This window comes from Salmo salar, chromosome 04, assembly GCF_965601325.2.
Source record: "Salmo salar chromosome 04, fSalSal1, whole genome shotgun sequence".
Classification (NCBI taxonomy): domain Eukaryota; kingdom Metazoa; phylum Chordata; class Actinopteri; order Salmoniformes; family Salmonidae; genus Salmo; species Salmo salar.
The window spans coordinates 80,745,924-80,766,835 of NC_138294.1; the positions used below are offsets into that span (position 1 = coordinate 80,745,924).

A 20,912-nucleotide genomic window follows, 5' to 3' on the forward strand; every position below is an offset into this window, starting at 1 on the left:
GATCCAGACAGATCCAGACAGATCCAGTCAGATCCAGACAGATCCAGTCAGATCCAGTCAGAGTCTACTCCAGTCCACAGTAGTGCATATAGTGTGCAGGGCCAGACAAGAGGCAAAGTGGGTGCATTCCTGCCTGCTCTTGGAAGGTCACTCTTTTTTCCTCAGTTCCTGTTCCCACTCGATCAGCCTATTAGGCTCTTTGTCCTGTGTGCTCCCATAGAGGAGCTCTGATTGGAAAAGCACCCGCAGGAAGGTTAGAGCTGCATACCAATTACACAGGCCAGGCTAGCCTAGCATCGACCACGCTGCTGCTGGCAGAGGAATACAGACACTGCCCTCTTCCCTGTCTGTCTGTCTGTCTGTCTGTCTGTCTGTCTTGTCTGTCTGTCTGTCTGTCTGTCTGTCTGTCTGTCTGTCTGTCTGTCTGTCTGTCTGTCTGTCTGTCTGTCTGTCTGTCTGCAACCCTCCAAGCTGCTATTTGACATGCTCTGATGACTTTCATCCAATGTGGAAGGATTGATAGTTTCCAAATGATGCTGGGTCACCGCTAACTTTCAGTTTGATTAACTTTACTGTACACCAGTCAGCCATGAGCAAAACTACATTTCTAATGATATGATAATATATTCATTTTGGTTTATTCATCAGCTATTTAGCTATTCATAGCATGAATTTACAGGATTGTGTCAAGTCAATGATACCCCCTGACATGGCTCTTCTCCCGCCTAAACCTCCAGGCAGATTGGAGACAACCTGATCGTCCCAGGTGGGATCAAGACCATCGAGGCCAACGGCAAGATGGTGATCCCCGGTGGCATTGACAACCACACCCACTTCCAGATGCCCTACCGGGGGACCACCACCGTGGACGACTTCTCCCAGGGCACCAAGGCTGCCCTGGCTGGGGGAACCACCATGATCGGTGAGAGAAGAGAGCGGAGCCCTGGAGAGGCCTGGAGCCCATGTCTCTCACTAGGGGACGGTGGGTGGGGGGATCTGAAGGTATCACAATAACAGACAGCAGGTTCCCCGTAGGAATGGTTGTTACAGTTAACTACCCACATGACATGGAAAGACTGCCATAACAATAGCATCCATAATCATTAGGGCAATTTAACATTTTAGTAGAGTAAGTCTTAGGCTAAATCGTACTGGTTTACTGTATGATCTGATCTCAGTTGAAAATGAGCTAAAACAAGATTATAATCCACACTACTTGGCTGTGGCGGTGTGAGATTGTAGACAAAATACAGAATAGATTGTGGGCAGGCAGCCATGTGCCGGCTTTATCCATTGAAGATGAAAGAAAGAGAGACAGAAAGAAAGAGAGAAAGAAAGAAAGTCAGAGCACGAGAGAGAGAGAGAGAGAGAGAGAGAGAGAGAGAGAGAGAGAGAGAGAGAGAGAGAGAAGGGCTCTGGCTACAATGTAGAGTGTTCCTAAATGGGCCAATGTGAGCAGCAGTCAAGGGGTCCACACAAAGGGCCGCTGGGAGGGTGGGGGAACGAGGAGCAGCAAGAGGAGCCTACACAGGGAAACACAAGTCCCTTGGAAATGAGCAGTGTGTGATAGAGGTCTTCTCGGGTCCAAAAAGTTCCTGTTTTGAAATGGACCTGGGGCTTTTCCACCTGGACCCAATATAATTAATTAATTGTTTAATATAGAGAACCGTTCCGAATCGATCCGAAGACAACTAGACCCGTTCCGTATAGACCTGTTCGGATCCAGACCCAGTCTGATTCGATCCGAGTGAGGGAAGCAGCAGAAATGTCATTTTTTAAGATACTTTATTAACCGGAGCTGATAAAGCCGTACTGTGAGCGAGTCGAGTGACATGGGGAGCATGGAGGAGGGAGTGACATGGGGAGCATGGAGGAGGGAGTGACATGGGGAGCATGGAGGAGGGAGTGACATGGGGAGCATGGAGGAGGGAGTGACATGGGGAGCATGGAGGAGGGAGTGACATGGGGAGCATGGAGGAGGGAGTGACATGGGGAGCATGGAGGAGGGAGTGACATGGGGAGCATGGAGGAGGGAGTGACATGGGGAGCATGGAGGAGGGAGTGACATGGGGAGCATGGAGGAGGGAGTGACATGGGGAGCATGGAGGAGGGAGTGACATGGGGAGCATGGAGGAGGGAGTGACATGGGGAGCATGGAGGAGGGAGTGACATGGGGAGCATGGAGGAGGGAGTGACATGGGGAGCATGGAGGAGGGAGTTACATGGGGAGCATGGAGGAGGGAGTGACATGGGGAGCATGGAGGAGGGAGTGACATGGGGAGCATGGAGGAGGGAGTTACATGGGGAGCATGGAGGAGGGAGTGACATGGGGAGCATGGAGGAGGGAGTGACATGGGGAGCATGGAGGAGGGAGTGACATGGGGAGCATGGAGGAGGGAGTGACATGGGGAGCATGGAGGAGGGAGTGACATGGGGAGCATGGAGGAGGGAGTTACATGGGGAGCATGGAGGAGGGAGTGACATGGGGAGCATGGAGGAGGGAGTGACATGGGGAGCATGGAGGAGGGAGTGACATGGGGAGCATGGAGGAGGGAGTGACATGGGGAGCATGGAGGAGGGAGTTACATGGGGAGCATGGAGGAGGGAGTGACATGGGGAGCATGGAGGAGGGAGTGACATGGGGAGCATGGAGGAGGGAGTGACATGGGGAGCATGGAGGAGGGAGTGACATGGGGAGCATGGAGGAGGGAGTGACATGGGGAGCATGGAGGAGGGAGTGACATGGGGAGCATGGAGGAGGGAGTGACATGGGGAGCATGGAGGAGGGAGTGACATGGGGAGCATGGAGGAGGGAGTTACATGGGGAGCATGGAGGAGGGAGTGACATGGGGAGCATGGAGGAGGGAGTGACATGGGGAGCATGGAGGAGGGAGTGACATGGGGAGCATGGAGGAGGGAGTTACATGGGGAGCATGGAGGAGGGAGGGAGAGACGAGAGACAGCAACCAACCAACCAAGCCGAATTGCGCTATGGTAGACTAATAGCTGCCATAGCTAGATTATTTATCATTAAATATGATTACCTAATACCTGTCTTGACTGCATCAGACCAGGAGAAGCTAGTTAAGCTAGCTAACGTTAGCTAGTTGGGCTAACTAAGATCAGATTATCACCACAGACATACAGTAAACCAGCACGATTCAGCCTAAGACTTGTTGGAGCTAGAAACACAAGCATTTCGCTACACCCGCAATAACGTCTGCAAACACGTGTATGTGACAAATACAATTTGATTTGATTTGATAACTGAGGCTGCACTTTCTCATCCTACAGTTACAAACAAAAACAACTCCATTCAGAATATTAAGTAGCAGCCTACCTGTTGGCTCTTGGTCGTTGTAGCCTATTCTTCTCCTTTAACTTTTAATTCCATCATTTTAATTCCATCTTCCCTTGATTAGATATCTTCTAATTTTTGCCACACACGGAGCGAGGCTCTATGACTGTAGCCTATTGCTGCTTTGATGACTTATGATTGGCCAACAACAAGCTACGCTCTCGTGAAAAGCAAGAGCAGCAGCATATTATGAAATTATAAAATGTCTCTCTTTCTCGCTCTCTACTGCCACAGTCCCATTCGGATCTGTACAGGCCCTCCCGGACAAGTGAGTTAAAATTACACATACCCGAGACCCATGACAATCGTATCAGATCCGACCCAGTCCCGTGACATTATTTAGAGTTCTGGATCCGGACCCGCTCGTGTCATGGACCAGGTCTCGGGTATTCAGGTACAGGTCGATCCATGAAGACCTCTAGTGTGTGATGCACCCCAGACTGGGCCCAAAACACAGATGAGCCCAAAGACTGGGCCCAACACACAGATGAGCCCAAAGACTGGGCCCAACACACAGATGAAACAACTGGTAGATTTTAACGTTTCACTATGATCAACTGGTACAAAACTGTGTGGTGTCTGTGGCCCTGTGAAGGAAGAACTGCCTCCAGCACACTTGTGTACCGCATTAGCTTATTCATCCTGCCCTTCATGTCTTTGACAACGAGTTACAAGCCACACAGCCTCGGTCAGAGAGTCAACCCTAGTAAACAACAGAGCTTTTCTTGGCTGCTGTTGACTCGAGATCGCATTAACATGCACATAGGGATTTGAGGAGATTGGGCCGCCTTTAATTGGATCGGGAAGTGGTCAGCTGGTCAGGGCAGCAGGAAGATATATTACATCAGAGACTAGGACCACTATAGACATCGGAGGAGGTGGGGGTTCTCTTTATCTCTTATCTTATCTTATCTCTTATCAGGTTGAGTTTGTTTTCGATTAGCCGAACAGTGACATGAACTGGGACTTCCATGTAACTCAAACATACATACAGACATTTCCAATGATAGGTGACTTTGTATTGAAAGCCACTGGCAAAGGATACAGAGACACAGGCATTGTGGGTTATATAACACAAACAGTAACATCCTCCCTCTCTCTCTCCCTCTCTCTCTTCCTAATCCCTATCTCTCTATGTCCACCCCCTTCCTTCCCTCCCTCCCTCCCTCCCTGTAGTGGATCATGTGATCCCGGAGCCAGGCAGCAGTCTGATCGAGGCCTTTGAGCAGTGGAGGAGCTGGGCCGATGAGAAGACCTGCTGTGACTACTCCCTCCATGTGGACATCACCCACTGGAGCGACAGTGTCAAGCAGGAGGTGGACACACTTCTCAAGGAAAAAGGTAACGGCCAACTTCACAGCAGCAAGGGGAAGGTCTGACAGACAGTAAATGGAAATTCAAATGGGCTTGATTTCTATAGCACTTTTCCACATGCTCAAATCACATATTATGGGAGGAAATGAATTGACTAGCAAAGAGTTAGGCAGGGTTCCGTTCACCACAAATAAACTCAGCAAAAAAAGAAACGTCCCTTTTTCAGGACTCTGTCTTTCAAAGATAATTCGTAAAAATCTAAATTACTTCACAGATCTTCATTGTAAAGGGTTTAAACACTGTGGGAGGAATGTCAGTGTTCTGCCATGGCCAGAGAAGAGCCCGGATCTCAATCCCATTGAGCACATCTGGGACCTGTTGGATCAGAGGGTGAGGGCTAGGGCCATTCCCCCCAGAAATGTCTGGGAACTTGCAGGTGCCTTGATGGAAGAGTGGGGTAACATCTCACAGCAAGAAGTGGCAAATCTGGTGCAATCCATGAGGAGGAGATGCACTGCAGTACTTAATGCAGCTGGTGGCCACACCAGATACTGACTGTTACTTTTGATGTTGATCCCCCCCTTTGTTCAGGGACACATTATTCAATTTCTGTTAGTCACGTCTGTGGAACTTGTTCCGTTTATGTCTCAGTTGTTGAATCTTGATATGTTCATACAGATATTTACACATGTTAAGTTTGCTGAAATAAACGCAGTTGACAGTGAGAGGACGTTTCTTTTTATATGTCAGTCTGTATATAAACTGGATTGAGAGGACCATGCTTTTAAGTTTAGAGGTGAGGATCCATTGGGAATCCACCTTGGATCAAGACAAAGTCCATAGTACTGGATCCAGCAGACAGACAGGCAGGCAGACGGGCAGGCAGACAGACACACAGATAGACACGCATGCAGACAGACAGACACGCAGGCATGCAGACAGACAGACAGAGACACAGACAGAAAGAAAGACAGACAGACAGACAGACAGACAGACAGACAGACAGACAGACAGACAGACAGACAGACAGACAGACAGACAGACAGACAGACAGACAGACAGACAGACAGACAGACAGACAGACAGACAGACAGACAGGTAGGTAGGCAGACAGACACATACACAGACAGAAACGCAGGCATGTAGACAGACAGACAAACACAGACAGACAGGCAGGTAGGCAGACAGACACATACGCAGACATACAGTCAGGCAGACAGACATTATACCTACTCCTGAGGCCAATCAGAGATGATGAGCAGGGTTACTGCTGGCAGCAGCTAGGAAACTCATTCAGCGGTGGTGTCTTCTTCCGCCTCCTTATCTCTTGCCCATAATCTGTCTGTCCCCCAACCACAGCCACAGGCGTCCAGTACGCTCACAGGACCTGTGGTCCATACCTGGTCCTGGCCCAAACACCACTGACCACCACTGTCCATCTGCAGGAGGGTGTGGTGCCCTGGGGGGACCCTCCATGGTTTCACGCCCAGTTAGATAGCTCAAACACTGGAGAGAGTGGACAGGTCCGTTTGGCCACCCCAGCATAGCCACAGAATGTCCAGAGAGCAGAATACAGGCCTCCTGGGTAATGATAGTCAGGCCCTAAATTTCAGTCACGTTCAATGAAGCCTGATGAGGGATCTTCTGTTTGGCTCAATGAATAAACTGGAATCATCACAGGAATCTTCTCTGTTTGGGGTTTCACTCATGTGCTACTTCTCCCTCTCTCTCTCTCTCTCCCTTCTCTCTCTCTCTCTCTCTCTCTCTCTCTCTCTCTCTCTCTCCATGTCTCTCCCTCTCGCTCCCTCTCTCTTCCTGTCTCTCTCTCTCGCTCTCCTTCTCTCTCTCTCTCTCTCTCTCTCTCTCTCTCTCTCAGGTGTGAACTCCTTCCAGGTCTACATGGCCTATAAGGACTTCTACCAGATGAGCAACAGTGAGGTACAGTGTGCTAGCTAGCGTACAGCAACACACAATGTTGGTGAGCCCTACTCGGGCTCTGCTTGGCCAGCATGTGAAACACAGTTCCGCCAAACTGTAATCAATGGAAAAAATGACCATGTCTGCAAATCATGTGGCCTATATGGAGGCACTGTGGTAATGCTAGACTCCTTTAAACTGGAGCAGCCCATGCAAGACTAGTTTAGCCATGTTTTATAATAGCAGTGTGGTTTCCTATTTGTAGTCTGATGTGTATGGACTATGACCATTCACCTTACTGTGTTCTATTCATGTTTCTACTATGTTCTATTCATGTTTCTACTGTGTTCTATTCATGTTATTACTATGTTCTATTCATGTTTTACTATGTTCTATTCATGTTTCTACTATGTTCTAATCATGTTATTACTATGTTCTATTCATGTTATTACTATGTTCTATTCATGTTATTAGAATGTTCTATTCATGTTTCTACTATGTTCTATTCATGTTATTACTATGTTCTATTCATGTTTCTACTATGTTCTATTCATGTTTCTTCTATGTTCTAATCATGTTATTACTATGTTCTATTCATGTTTCTACTATGTTCTATTCATGTTTCTACTGTGTTCTATTCATGTTATTACTATGTTCTAATCATGTTATTACTATGTTCTAATCATGTTATTACTATGTTCTATTCATGTTTCTACTATGTTCTATTCATGTTTTACTATGTTCTATTCATGTTTCTACTATGTTCTAATCATGTTATTACTATGTTCTATTCATGTTTCTACTATGTTCTAATCATGTTATTACTATGTTCTATTCATGTTATTACTATGTTCTAATCATGTTATTACTATGTTCTATTCATGTTATTACTATGTTCTATTCATGTTTCTACTATGTTCTATTCATGTTATTACTATGTTCTATTCATGTTATTACTATGTTCTATTCATGTAATTACTATGTTCTATTCATGTTTCTACTATGTTCTAATCATGTTATTACTATGTTCTATTCATGTAATTACTATGTTCTATTCATGTTTTACTATGTTCTATTCATGTTATTACTATGTTCTATTCATGTTTCTACTATGTTCTATTCATGTTTCTTCTATGTTCTAATCATGTTATTACTATGTTCTATTCATGTTATTACTATGTTCTATTCATGTTATTACTATGTTCTAATCATGTTATTACTATGTTCTATTCATGTTTCTACTATGTTCTATTCATGTTATTACTATGTTCTATTCATGTTATTACTATGTTCTATTCATGGTTGTACTATGTTCTATTCATGTTATTACTATGTTCTATTCATGGTTGTACTATGTTCTATTCATGTTATTACTATGTTCTGTTCATGTTATTACTATGTTCTATTCATGGTTGTACTATGTTCTATTCATGTTATTACTATGTTCTATTCATGTTATTACTATGTTCTATTCATGTTTTACTATGTTCTATTCATGTTATTACTATGTTCTATTCATGTTATTACTATGTTCTATTCATGTTATTACTATGTTCTATTCATGTTTCTACTATGTTCTATTCATGTTATTACAATGTTCTATTCATGTTATTAGAATGTTCTATTCATGTTATTACTATGTTCTATTCATGTTTCTACTATGTTCTAATCATGTTATTACTATGTTCTATTCATGTTATTACTATGTTCTATTCATGTTATTACTATGTTCTATTCATGTTTCTACTATGTTCTATTCATGTTATTACTATGTTCTATTCATGTTATTACTATGTTCTATTCATGTTATTACTATGTTCTATTCATGTTATTACTATGTTCTATTCATGTTATTACTATGTTCTATTCATGTTTTACTATGTTCTATTCATGTTATTACTATGTTCTATTCATGTTATTACTATGTTCTATTCATGTTTCTACTATGTTCTATTCATGTTTCTTCTATGTTCTAATCATGTTATTACTATGTTCTATTCATGTTATTACTATGTTCTATTCATGTTATTACTATGTTCTATTCATGTTATTACTATGTTCTATTCATGTTATTACTATGTTCTATTCATGTTATTACTATGTTCTATTCATGTTTCTACTATGTTCTATTCATGTTATTACTATGTTCTATTCATGTTATTACTATGTTCTATTCATGTTATTACTATGTTCTATTCATGTTATTACTATGTTCTATTCATGTTATTACTATGTTCTATTCATGTTATTACTATGTTCTATTCATGTTATTACTATGTTCTATTCATGTTATTACTATGTTCTATTCATGTTTCTACTATGTTCTATTCATGTTATTACTATGTTCTATTCATGTTATTACTATGTTCTATTCATGTTTTACTATGTTCTATTCATGTTATTACTATGTTCTATTCATGTTATTACTATGTTCTATTCATGTTTTACTATGTTCTATTCATGTTATTACTATGTTCTATTCATGTTATTACTATGTTCTAATCATGTTATTACTATGTTCTAATCATGTTATTACTATGTTCTATTCATGTTATTACTATGTTCTAATAATGTTATTACTATGTTCTGTTCATGTTATTACTATGTTCTATTCATGTTTCTACTATGTTCTATTCATGTTATTACTATGTTCTAATCATGTTATTACTATGTTCTGTTCATGTTATTACTATGTTCTATTCATGTTTCTACTATGTTCTAATCATGTTATTACTATGTTCTATTCATGTTATTACTATGTTCTATTCATGTTTCTACTATGTTCTATTCATGTTATTACAATGTTCTATTCATGTTATTAGAATGTTCTATTCATGTTATTACTATGTTCTATTCATGTTATTAGAATGTTCTATTCATGTTTCTACTATGTTCTATTCATGTTTCTTCTATGTTCTAATCATGTTATTACTGTGTTCTATTCATGTTATTACTATGTTCTAATCATGTTATTACTATGTTCTATTTGTGTTTCTACTATGTTCTATTTCTGTTTCTACTATGTTCTAATCATGTTTGTTCTAAGTTCTATTCATGTTTCTACAGCTGTATGAGATCTTTACCTTCCTGGGAGAGATGGGTGGCATTGTGCAGGTCCATGCTGAGAATGGAGAGATCATCGCTGAGGTAACCCACCTGTCACAGCAACCACCCACCCCCTCCTCTCTCCTCCCTAGTTTAACCTTTGACCTTTATCACAGTGCAGCCCCATACATTGTCATACATTGTACTGTTCCCCCAGACTAAACTGACTCCCATGTAGACTCTGTCAGAAGGAAAGGGTGAGTGGTGAGAGTGGCTATTGCAGGAGTCACACTGACAGTAATGTGTGGATGCAGTTTATGTTTGTCTGTGTTATGACTGTAGGGTCCTGGGAGGGAGCTGGGTGGGCCTTAATAGCTGGTCTGGACTCCCTCAGAGACTTAGGGTGTCTGGGATCTGTCTGGCAGGACAGTAAAGAGGCTTCCTTGCTGTCTGGGCCACAGCTTTTAACCCACAACATAGTATCATGTCCCACTGATACCCCAAAGCTGTCCAGGGTGAATATGAGGGTGAATATGAGGGTGAATATGAGGGTGAATGTGAGGGTGAATATGAGGGTGAATGTGAGGGTGAATGTGAGGGTTGATATGAGGGTGAATATGAGGGTGAATAGCACTAACTAAACCTCTACATCAGCCCTATAACAGTTAACCACTCATCACTCTCTCCCAGCCCGGGCATCTCTCAATGCAGTGTGTTATTGATGCAGGGTTCAATACTTTCTGCCATCTTTCTTTTTGGGGTGCTGGTGTGTGTTTATGTGTGTGTGTGTGTGTGTCAGAGTTGGGGGTGAATTAGTGTGAACATGGTCCCTCTGTCTGTCTGTCTGTCTGTTTGTCACAGGAGCAGGCACGCATGCTGGAGATGGGCATCACTGGACCAGAGGGACACGTGTTGAGCAGGCCAGAGGAGGTGAGGCTCTCTACATAATAAGGTTGTGTTTGCTCTCTCTCTCTCTCTCTCTCTCTCTCTCTCTCTGTGGGTTTGTGCGTGTGTCTCTCTGAGTGTGTGTGGGTCTGTCTCTCTCTCTCTCTCTTACTCTCTCTCTCTGTGTGTGTGTTTGTGCGTGTGTATCTCTCTGTATGTGTGTCTCAGCTGAATTTTGCGGTTGGGGTGCCCGGGACGCCCCCGGGTGGGGTGCTCGGGACGGGCCCTGGTGGGTTGCTCGGGACGGGCCCTGGTGGGTTGCTCGGGACGCCCAGCTGGGTTGCTCGGGACGGGCCCTGGTGGGTTGCTCGGGACGCCCGGGTGGGGTGCTCGGGACGCCCGGGTGGGGTGCTCGGGTTGTATTGTATGGCAGTCATGGACTAAATCAAGTTCAAGTGCACCGCTCTCTGTCTAGTAGTTATTTACTAGATATGCATAGCCATAAGTCACAGCCATACGTCACAGCCATAAGTCACAGCCATAGCCATAAGTCACAGCCATAGCCATAAGTCACAGCCATAAGTCACAGCCATAGTCATAAGTCACAGCCATACGTCACAGCCATAGCCATAAGTCACAGCCATAAGTCACAGCCATAAGCCATAGCCATAAGTCACAGCCATAAGTCATAGCCATAAGTCACAGCCATAAGTCACAGCCATAAGTCACAGCCATAAGTCACAGCCATAGCCATAAGCCACAGTCATAAGTCACAGCCATAAGTCACAGCCATAGCCATAAGTCATAGCCATAAGTCACAGCCATAAGTCACAGCCATAAGTCATAGCCATAAGTCACAGCCATAAATCACAGCCATAAGTCACAGCCATAGCCATAAGTCACAGCCATAAGTCACAGCCATAGCCATAAGTCACAGCCATAAGTCACAGCCATAAGTCACAGCCATAGCCATAAGTCACAGCCATAAGTCACAGCCATAAGTCATAGCCATAAGTCACAGCCATAAGTCACAGCCATAAGTCACAGCCATAAGTCACAGCCATAAGCCATAGCCATAAGTCACAGCCATAAGTCACAGCCATAAGCCATAGCCATAAGTCACAGCCATAAGTCACAGCCATAAGCCATAGCCATAAGTCACAGCCATAAGTCACAGCCATAAGCATAAGTCACAGCCACAAGTCACAGCCATAAGTCATAGCCATAAGTCATAGTCATAAGTTGGGGAGGCAGGGTAGCCTAGTGGTTAGAGCGTTGGACTAGTAACTAAAAGGTCGCAAGCTCGAATCCCTGAGCTGACAAGGTAGAAATCTGTTGTTCTGCCCCTGAACAGGCAGTTAACCCAGTGTTCCTAGGCTGTCATTGTAAATAAGAATTTGTTCTTAACTGACTTGCCTAGTTAAATAAAGGTACAATAAATAAAAAGCCATAACCTTACCAAGAGTACACGACAGGATATTACAGTGGTGATGTGAACCTAGTGAGGTATAAATACTTTTTCTCAGTTTAACCAACTACCAACGTCTTGGCTAACCAGCTAGCCTAGCATCATCATGGCGCTCATTGGACACGTCTGTTGATATAAAGGAGGATTTTGATGAGTGACTGGCACTCTGGATGACTAATGATATTGCAGAGGAAAGTCAGTCATTGGTAGCAGGGCCTATGGATTGTTGAAAAGCTTGGTAGCCCCTAACAAACCGAGCGATAAAGACTGAGGTTAGGTTAGACTGATGATGAGGTTACCGAGGCACTGAGTACTCACTGTAGGCCGCAGCCTTTGATCATAGCAGAAAGATTATGTTTATACCTACGTGGTCAGAATGAGTGGGAAAGCATTGCTGTTTATGTCCCCCTTTTGCAAAAGTGGGAGGGAGAAATGGGCACTGAGCGAAAATGCTACTGTTGTGTAGAGAAACACAATTCTCAGGACTGTAGATACGAGTGCTCAGAACTAGGACTCGTAGCGCAAGTGTGCAGGAAAGCTAAAAATAGCAACGAAGCAAAGATAATCACAGAAAGCAATGAGACAGGATTGTTTTCAGTGTTCAGAGCGACTGACACTACTCAAGGAATTGTTCTTGAAGTGAAACTGAACAACACACCAGTTGAAATGCAAGTAGACACAGGAACTACAGTCACCATCATCTCAGAGAGCATGTAAGCTTTATCACACATCCCACTGCAGAAAACACAAATGCAATACCACTGCTCAGCAGACTCACAGTACCAGTGCAGTACAAGATGCAATGCTCAAAGCTACCACTAGTGGTCGCCAAAGGCAACAAGTGAGCAGTACCAGGGAGAAATGGGTTAAACACATCCGGTTAGACTGGGAGAGCATTTTCCAAGTGAATGACGAAAAAAACACTGTTCCTCAACAAAGTGTTGGAGAAACACAATCAGGTTTTCAAAGAGGGTTTAGGCCTGATCTAGGAGTTCAAAATGGACATCAAGATGAAACCAAAGGCCAACCCAAAGTTTCACAAGCCACGCCCTGTTCCTTACGCCTTTACGAGAAAAGGTGGAAAAAGAACTGACAAGACTGGAGAGGGAGAACATAATCACCAAGTTACATCATGGAGTACCTAGGCCACAGAAAAGAAACTCACAGCCATTGTGGAGGCTGCATGCCTTAAAATGATCACATAACTCAGATATCTTCTAGCCCTGTTGAACTACTATGGCTGTTTCCTGGCAAACAAGTCTACTGTACTGATGCCCCTCCACGAGCTGCTACAAACAGTGGCAATGGAAAAAACAGAACAAAGATGTCTTCCACAAAAGTAAGCGGATGTTACTGGACAGTCAGTGTTTGGTGCACTACGACACCAAGAGACCCTTACGCTTGTGATGCCTCGTTGTAAGGGGTTGGAGCAGTGATTTCACAAGTTTTTGAGAACGGGGACTAAAGACCCATAGCATTTGCCTCCCGAACCCTCAGTTCCAGTAAGAAAAACTAGCAGCAGATAGAGAAATAAGGGTTGGCTCTGATCTCTGGAGTTAAGAAATTTCACAAGTATCTTTATGGCCGCAGATTTACTTTTTATTTCCAGATCACAAACCACTCCTGTCCATCTTCGGACCGAAGACAGCCTACTCTGTCAACCTCAAGAATGCCACCATTCTATCAGCCTACCGTTATGACATCGAATACCACTGCTCAGCCGATCACTTAAGTGCTGACGCATTATCCTGGCTACCACTGGACGGAACAGAGGCACCGGAAACGGCTGGTAATGTCTTCTACTTTGCAGCGTGGGACGACATACCACTTCAAGCCACAGACATTGCCATGGGGACAAAGAGAGACACCGTGTTGTTCAAAGTGTTGGACTTCACACTGCATGGCTGGCCGAGCTATGTAGAAAGATAGGAGCTATAGGGATACTTCACCAGAAGACTGCAGCTATCAACTGACAAAGGCTGTCTACTCTGTGCAGAGTAATCATACCCACAGAAAAGCGAGGTTACTCAACGACCTGCATGAGGGGCATCCTGGAATGTGCCGCATGAAGGCCCTGGCACAAAACCATGTGTGGTGGCCAGGGCTAGCTAAAGACCTTGAAAACAATGTAAACAATGTGACATTTGTATGTCAGTGAGGAACCTGCCAAACCCTGCAACGCTACACTGATGGAAATTGCCAGGTCGAGTGTGGCAGTTTTTACACATTGGAATTTGCAGAGGAGGATCAACTTAATTTCCTTGTGCTGATTGACAGCCATTCAAAATGGATTGAAGTGGAGATACCTTGTCAAATGCATTCAACTGAAATGTGTCTTCCGCATTTAACCCAACCCCTCTGATTCAAAGAGGTGCGGGGGCCTGCCATAATCAACATCCACGTCTTTGGCACCCAGGGAACAGTGGGTAAACTGCCTTACTCAGGGTCAGAATGACAGCTTTTTACCTTGTCAGCTCTGGGATTTAATCCAGCAACCTTTCATTCACTGGCCCAACGCTCTAACCACTAGGCTACCTGGCAGTAGTAGACATTGCCAGTCCAGGGTTAGTTTAATCAGTTCAGAGACTAATTGATTGTTCTGTCTGTCTTCTTCTGCCTGTCTCTGTCTGCGCGTGTGTGTGTGTCGCTGTCTATCTGTCGATTCCCCCCCCATCTAGCTGGAGGCAGAGGCTGTGTTCCGTGCCATCACCATTGCCAGCCAGACCAACTGTCCCCTGTATGTGACCAGGGTCATGAGCAAGAGTGCTGCCGACATCATCTCACAGGCCAGGAAAAAAGGTACAAGGGTTTCCAGTGTGGCTGTGATTATGCTTTAATTACTGTATCAAGAAGGAAGCTAACTTAGATATTCGTTAGTCACAATGAATGCATAGAAAGAAGATAATCTACCTTTCATATCAGAACACGAGAGCTATGTCCTTACCCCGGGTGATAAGTTAGACATTCATCTCAAAACGGGCCTTACCAGCATGTCCCTTGGAGGTAGTTGTCCTCACCTCTTAGTGCAACTTCACTGCTGCCTCCTAAACTCTTTTGTTCTGTAAGAGGATTGGAATGCACCCATGTCCTTATGTGCTGATCCTAGTGTCTTGGTTCACACTCTAGATTTACACTATACGTCTGGTCTGGTAGACACACCGGATACAAGAAGGCCCATTTTGAGATGAATCCCTGACTTATCACCCGGGGCTCACCGTAGCAAACTGTCAGAAAACCTGTCTCTGCCATTCATCAGGAGCCCACGGCGGAGCAGGGAGAGAGAGTAGGCCTCTTGTACGTGATGGAGAGAAAGATATACACTTTCTGAACTGAGAAGAAAAAGAGAGGAAGGGAAAGATGCATGTCCTCATGTAGGAAGCATGTCAGGGTCACTCGGTGCTCCCAAAAGGCCTTGTTTTCATCACTGGCTGGCCCCGTTCCTCAACGCTGACATCCGATTCGTCATGTCAAAGCCCAGAGAGGGAAAGAGACTTGCAAATAGCAACAGGAAAGTTAAACATGAGGCAAGGTTAAGAGACCATCCGATCTTTCCTACAAACTGCTTTAGCTGGATCACCTGACCTCTTAGTTCCGTTAGATTCTCCCTTTAGTTCTTATGTTTCAAGCTTTATTTGTCACAAGTAGAGTGAAATGCTTAACTTGCAAGCCCTTCCCAACAGTGCAATATTCAATATCAAAATAGTATTTTTTTTTTAAACCCGGGAGAAATAAGAAAGGAAGAAAAAACCTGGAGAATGTAAGCTATACATGTTTACAGGGTCAGTGCCAGTACCAAATAAAAAATGTGCAAGGATACTGGACATTGTACATTTGCTACTGGCACTGACCTGGGATAAACCTAGCAAGTTAACGAGTGAGTACATTTTTAGGAGCATAAGGTGAGTTGATTTAATGTAGTCTCACCCTGGGTGATAACATATTTTTCCCAGGTAACGTTGTGTTCGGCGAGCCAATCACGGCCAGCCTTGGAACTGACGGGACACACTATTGGAGCAAGAACTGGGCCAAGGCTGCCTCCTTTGTGACATCACCCCCACTCAGCCCAGACCCCACCACCCCAGACTACCTGAACACATTACTGGCCAGGTAAAGAGCGCCCCCTGTTGACTGTATGACACTCCACTGACCTATCATGTCCTCGCTGCGTCAAACATGTTAGACTGATAGGGTTCTGGAGGCGCTTCTAACCTCATGATGGATTTATTATTTCAACCTTTATTTTGACAGGGAGTCATGCTGAGACCAAGGTCTCTTTTATAGATCAATACACATCAATATACACTATACACATCAGTATACACATCAGTATACACATCAATATACACTATACACATCAGTATACACTATACACATCAATATACACTATACACATCAGTATACACTATACACATCAGTATACACTATACACATCAATATACACTATACACATCAGTATACACATCAGTATACACATCAATATACACTATACAAATCAATATACACTATACACATCAGTATACACTATACACATCAGTATACACTATACACATCAGTATACACTATACACATCAGTATACACTATACACATCAATATACACTATACACATCAATATGCACATCAGTATACACATCAATATACACATCACTATACACATCAGTATACACATCAAAATACACTATACACATCAGTATACACATCAATATACACTATACACATCAATATACACATCAATATACACTATACACATCAATATACACTTTACACATCAATATACACTATACACATCAGTATACACATCAATATACACTATACACATCAATATACACATCAATATACCGTATACACATCAATATACACATCGATATACACTGTACACATCACTATACACATCAATAGACATATCAATATACACTGTACACATCAATATACACATATGGTTGCACGAGTTGGTGTGTTTGTCTGCTAGGGAAGTTAGAGTGCTCTGTAAGAAAGGGAAGACAGGTATAACTTGTAAGAGGAGACCTTGGCACTTGACTCAGAGTAATCGATCTACTTTAGTCGCAGCTTTGCTGTGTTGTCTGAGCTATTCCAGCTGTATGTGAGCTTTTTCAGCTTTTCTGTATGGAATAAACATTTCCCAGTTTGACCTTAAGGCAGGGAGGGCTGAGCATCTGTAGGTTTTAGTTTTTTCCCTTAAATGAAGCCTAGACAACCAGGTGAGGGGAGTTCCTTACTAATTATAATTCATCAGTCATGTTCAAGGGAGGAGAAAAAACGCTCAGACACTCGGCCCTCCGTGGAATGAGTTTGACACGTGTGCCTTAAGGGATCGTAGATCACAGCTATGAAGTAAAGCAATTATTTCAGGTCTGAAGCAGTACCTGTGGAAGAGGTACTCTGGAAGAGTATTTAATAATTGAATCTGCTGCTGAAAGCCACTGTTGTGTGCGATGTACAACATACTGCATCTCAACACATTTCTTACTACTGTTCTAGCATGTTTCAGCTGCAAAGCCATTGCTAAGTTGTTACTCTCTCTCTCTCTCTCTCTCTCTCTTTTCTCTCTCGCTCTTTCTCACTCTTTTCGCTCTCTATCTCTCTCTCTATCTCTCTCCCTCTCCCTCTCCCTCCCCAGTGGTGACCTGAATGTGACTGGCAGTGCCCACTGCACCTTCAGCGTGGCCCAGAAGGCCATAGGGAAGGATGACTTCACTCAGATCCCTGAGGGTGTGAACGGAGTGGAGGAGAGGATGTCCCTCATCTGGGAGAAGGCTGTGGTGAGGATGGTTATGTCCAAAATGGCACTCCATTCCCTTTATAGTGCACTACTTTTGACATGGGCCCATATGGCTCTGGTCAAAAGTAGTGTACTATATAGGGAATAGGGTGCTATTTAGGATGCATACTCCGAGTCGATATTCATGTCATAATAATGAATTCCCCTCAACCACGCCCACAAATTGGGGGAAAACAAACATTATTTTTTCCCATTTACCCCCAGTGTAAAAGAGACAACTTTGTTGACGATTTTTTGTTGTACTTAAATTGTGGGGACCTAGTGTCCAAGATGGTTACACGTAGTTATATGTGTGGAAACATTTCCTCACAGGTAAGACATTTAACTCGTTTAGTACAGTCCATTTGTTACTCCACTCACTACTTGTAACTGTATAGTCCGTTTGTTTGTGTTGTCGGTCTTGGCTAGCTTAATGTTCAGGTTGTTAGCTAGCTAGGACTGCTAGCATCGTCATGAAAAGGGGTGAGGGAAGCCCTACTACATTATGTTTTTCTAAGTAGTGAGAACACTTGGGAGCAGACAATGTTGAAAGTAATCTTTAGACATGTCGTACTTTTCTTATATATAGTTTTGTAATTGAGTAAAACAAGCAGACAACAAGAACATTATTTAAGAAAAGGTCAAGTTTTTGCTGTGAGTCAATGGGGTATATTTTGCTATGAGACAAGGTGGGCGGGGCCACAACATTCTATTTAATAACGACTGGGACTATCCTGTTTCTTTCTTTCATGTCCTTATTTTCTCAGCTTCGCTAGCCCTCACTAGCCCTCTCTTTACATTGCTCCCTCTGAACCCTCTTAGCTACTCTGAGTACTCCACTTCCTCCAGTTTATGCTGCACATTCTCCACAGTTCACTGCAGCTCCTCCTCTCTCCTCTTCCCTAATACATCCTGGTAGTGTGGTTTAGTGATATCTCTGGGTCTGTCCCCCCAGCCGTTCACCCTGCTTACAGAATAAAACAGTATAGATCTCTGTCTATCTCTGGGTCTGTCCCCCCAGCCGTTCACCCTGCTTACAGAATAAAACAGTATAGATCTCTGTCTATCTCTGGGTCTGTCCCCCCAGCCGTTCACCCTGCTTACAGAATAAAACAGTATAGATCTCTGTCTATCTCTGGGTCTGTCCCCCCAGCCGTTCACCCTGCTTACAGAATAAAACAGTATAGATCTCTGTCTATCTCTGGGTCTGTCCCCCCAGCCGTTCACCCTGCTTACAGAATAAAACAGTATAGATCTCTGTCTATCTCTGGGTCTGTCCCCCCAGCCGTTCACCCTGCTTACAGAATAAAACAGTATAGATCTCTGTCTATCTCTGGGTCTGTCCCCCCAGCCGTTCACCCTGCTTACAGAATAAAACAGTATAGATCTCTGTCTATCTCTGGGTCTGTCCCCCCAGCTGTTCACCCTGCTTACAGAATAAAACAGTATAGATCTCTGTCTATCTCTGGGTCTGTCCCCCCAGCCGTTCACCCTGCTTACAGAATAAAACAGTATAGATCTCTGTCTATCTCTGGGTCTGTCCCCCCAGCCGTTCACCCTGCTTACAGAATAAAACAGTATAGATCTCTGTCTATCTCTGGGTCTGTCCCCCCAGCCGTTCACCCTGCTTACAGAATAAAACAGTATAGATCTCTGTCTATCTCTGGGTCTGTCCCCCCAGCCGTTCACCCTGCTTACAGAATAAAACAGTATAGATCTCTGTCTATCTCTGGGTCTGTCCCCCCAGCCGTTCACCCTGCTTACAGAATAAAACAGTATAGATCTCTGTCTATCTCTGGGTCTGTCCCCCCAGCTGTTCACCCTACTTACAGAATAAAACAGTATAGATCTCTGTCTATCTCTGGGTCTGTCCCCCCAGCCGTTCACCCTGCTTACAGAATAAAACAGTATAGATCTCTGTCTATCTCTGGGTCTGTCCCCCCAGCTGTTCACCCTGCTTACAGAATAAAACAGTATAGATCTCTGTCTATCTCTGGGTCTGTCCCCCCAGCCGTTCACCCTGCTTACAGAATAAAACAGTATAGATCTCTGTCTATCTCTGGGTCTGTCCCCCCAGCCGTTCACCCTGCTTACAGAATAAAACAGTATAGATCTCTGTCTATCTCTGGGTCTGTCCCCCCAGCCGTTCACCCTGCTTACAGAATAAAACAGTATAGATCTCTGTCTATCTCTGGGTCTGTCCCCCCAGCCGTTCACCCTGCTTACAGAATAAAACAGTATAGATCTCTGTCTATCTCTGGGTCTGTCCCCCCAGCCGTTCACCCTGCTTACAGAATAAAACAGTATAGATCTCTGTCTATCTCTGGGTCTGTCCCCCCAGCCGTTCACCCTGCTTACAGAATAAAACAGTATAGATCTCTGTCTATCTCTGGGTCTGTCCCCCCAGCCGTTCACCCTGCTTACAGAATAAAACAGTGTGTATCTCTTTTTTTCTCCTAATTCTTGTTCTTGCTCTTGAACTCAGACTTGGGTTTGTATTTTCTTGACAGCTGTGTTATGAATGAAGAGTTGTGGTGCAGCTTTGCATCAGAATTATTCCCACTGGTCTGCCTTAAGACAAAAAACACATGGTCTCAGCTCTAGCATTGACTGTGTGTGTGTGTGTGTGTGCGTGCCTGCGTGCCTGCGTGTTCTTGCGCTTGACTACAAGAGTACCCCCATCCACCAGTCAGCTGAAAATGCGTCTTTGTTTAGCTAGCACTTCACCATTATAACATTTTGATAAGTCACCTTTTTTTCCTGCTCACTCAGACCACTGGCAAGATGGACGAGAACATGTTTGTTGCTGTGACGAGCACCAACGCCGCCAAGATCCTAAACCTGTACCCACGTAAGGGACGGATAGCTGTGGGCTCCGATGCTGACCTGGTCATTTGGGACTCAGATGCTGTCCGCACCATCACCGCCAAGACGCACAACTCGGTAAGAGGTCAAAGGCTAGGGGTGAATAAAGTTCCAGTGACCTTTCAGTTTCTCAGAAGGGAAATGAAGTCCCTGTAGACTCCCTGCGCACAGGAGCCCAGAGCGTACACTACAGTGCAGGATTAAACAGAGGAAGTGTCAGCTCAGGAAATCAAGCCTTCTGCATTTCCTGCTGCAGGCGCAGAGAACGAGAGAGAGAGAGAGA

At 44.1% G+C, this 20,912-nt stretch overlaps 1 protein-coding gene across 3 annotated transcripts in view; it reads left to right on the plus strand.

Annotated features, from left to right (window-relative positions):
* The window catches only part of LOC100195364 (dihydropyrimidinase like 3), a 50,279-nt gene that overhangs the window by 17,479 nt on the left and 11,888 nt on the right, over window positions 1-20,912 (plus strand). For all 3 annotated transcript variants that reach the window (XM_014197984.3, XM_082973757.1, NM_001140393.1), the window contains 9 exon segments: window positions 738-922; window positions 4,535-4,699; window positions 6,549-6,610; window positions 9,656-9,736; window positions 10,496-10,564; window positions 14,666-14,786; window positions 15,938-16,094; window positions 17,624-17,765; window positions 20,537-20,707. In XM_014197984.3, coding sequence (XP_014053459.1) covers window positions 738-922; window positions 4,535-4,699; window positions 6,549-6,610; window positions 9,656-9,736; window positions 10,496-10,564; window positions 14,666-14,786; window positions 15,938-16,094; window positions 17,624-17,765; window positions 20,537-20,707 — 1,153 coding nt within the window.